The sequence below is a fragment of the Cebus imitator genome, unplaced genomic scaffold, assembly GCF_001604975.1.
Source record: "Cebus imitator isolate Cc_AM_T3 unplaced genomic scaffold, Cebus_imitator-1.0 Scaffold616, whole genome shotgun sequence".
In the NCBI taxonomy this organism is placed as follows: domain Eukaryota; kingdom Metazoa; phylum Chordata; class Mammalia; order Primates; family Cebidae; genus Cebus; species Cebus imitator.
The window spans coordinates 761,115-762,221 of record NW_016107931.1 but is presented as its reverse complement, the minus strand read 5'-3'; the positions used below and the strand labels follow the sequence as shown (position 1 = coordinate 762,221).

Genomic DNA, 1,107 nt, shown 5'->3' with positions numbered 1-1,107 from the left:
GTAGAGACGTGTTTTGGAAAAAACAAAAAAAGAACAAAACCCAAAAAACCTGGTCTCCAACTCCTGGCCTTAAGTTATCCTCCCGCCTCCCGAACCTGGCCTTCTCTTTTTTTTCTGACTCTCTCTTGAATCTAGTCCATGTGGCCTGTTCTTGATAATGAAGCATAGACATAAGTATTGCCCACAAGCAACGCTTACACATACCTCTGAACAGTCAGCATTCAAAGATATCTAACAGAATAGCTGGGCAATTGGCTTAAGAGCTTAAGTACTGCGCATGAGAATGCCTTTTAATATCGGGTCCTTGCTAACAGGTCTCTCTGTTCACTTAACACGGGCACTCCAAGCGAGATCCTCATCAGAGGAGCCGGTCGCCCATTCAATTACGCTAACAGCCCGCGTTCAGGCACAGTCCTAGCTAACACGCAGGGAGGGGCGATGCTCCATGCTGCGCACTCATTGGCTACTGCGTTACCCCGGTAACCGCGAAGGGCCTGGGGCAAGAAGGATCTGCCAGGGTAGGAACTGGATTCCCCAGAAGCGCTGGCGTACCGCGACGCCCAGAGCAGAGCTCGCTCACCGATGGAAATTCCTGCCGTCCAGCCGCACTACCACCCAGCAGTGGGCCAAGCAGGTGTCATCAGCCTCGAAGTCCCTCACGTACTCGAACTTGCTTTTTGCCATGGTTGCCCCCAATCTCAGGCACCGTCTTAGAGTGATGGAAGTGGTGGCCAAGAAATCGTGAACCTTAACTTTACAGGCGGCCCACATTCCCCACGCGGAAGAGAAAGAGCCAGATAGCCCCACCCCGGAAGTGTTTTCTTCGTGGCCGCTCTAGCCGTAGGGCGGTCGTAGTCTCTCTCGCCTCTCCCTGTAGTTCTTAACCTCCGGTGGAAGAGGATGGAGGTTTAGGTTCCTCCTTTAGCACCGCCCACGCTTGCTTCTTCCTCCTCCCGTCCTGCCACACATCACTCTCACAAGGTTTTTAAAAATTCTTTTTTATCTGCTGGTCTTGACTCACTGTAGGGAGCAATCAGTGTCCCTGTTAGTGCCCAGATCAAAAACATACCCCACCTAAAAAAAAAAATATTATTTATTTATTTTTTT

The 1,107-nt window shown here is 50.6% G+C and overlaps 1 protein-coding gene across 1 annotated transcript in view; it reads right to left on the bottom strand.

Annotated features, from left to right (window-relative positions):
- Nucleotides 1-890, bottom strand: part of THG1L (tRNA-histidine guanylyltransferase 1 like) — a 10,950-nt gene extending 10,060 nt beyond the window's left edge. Inside the window, exon 1 of the mRNA XM_017517076.2 lies at nucleotides 581-890. Coding sequence (XP_017372565.1) covers nucleotides 581-771 — 191 coding nt within the window. The 5' untranslated portion in view covers nucleotides 772-890. The remainder of the gene's footprint in view (nucleotides 1-580) is intronic.
- Nucleotides 891-1,107: the final 217 nt, after the last annotated feature.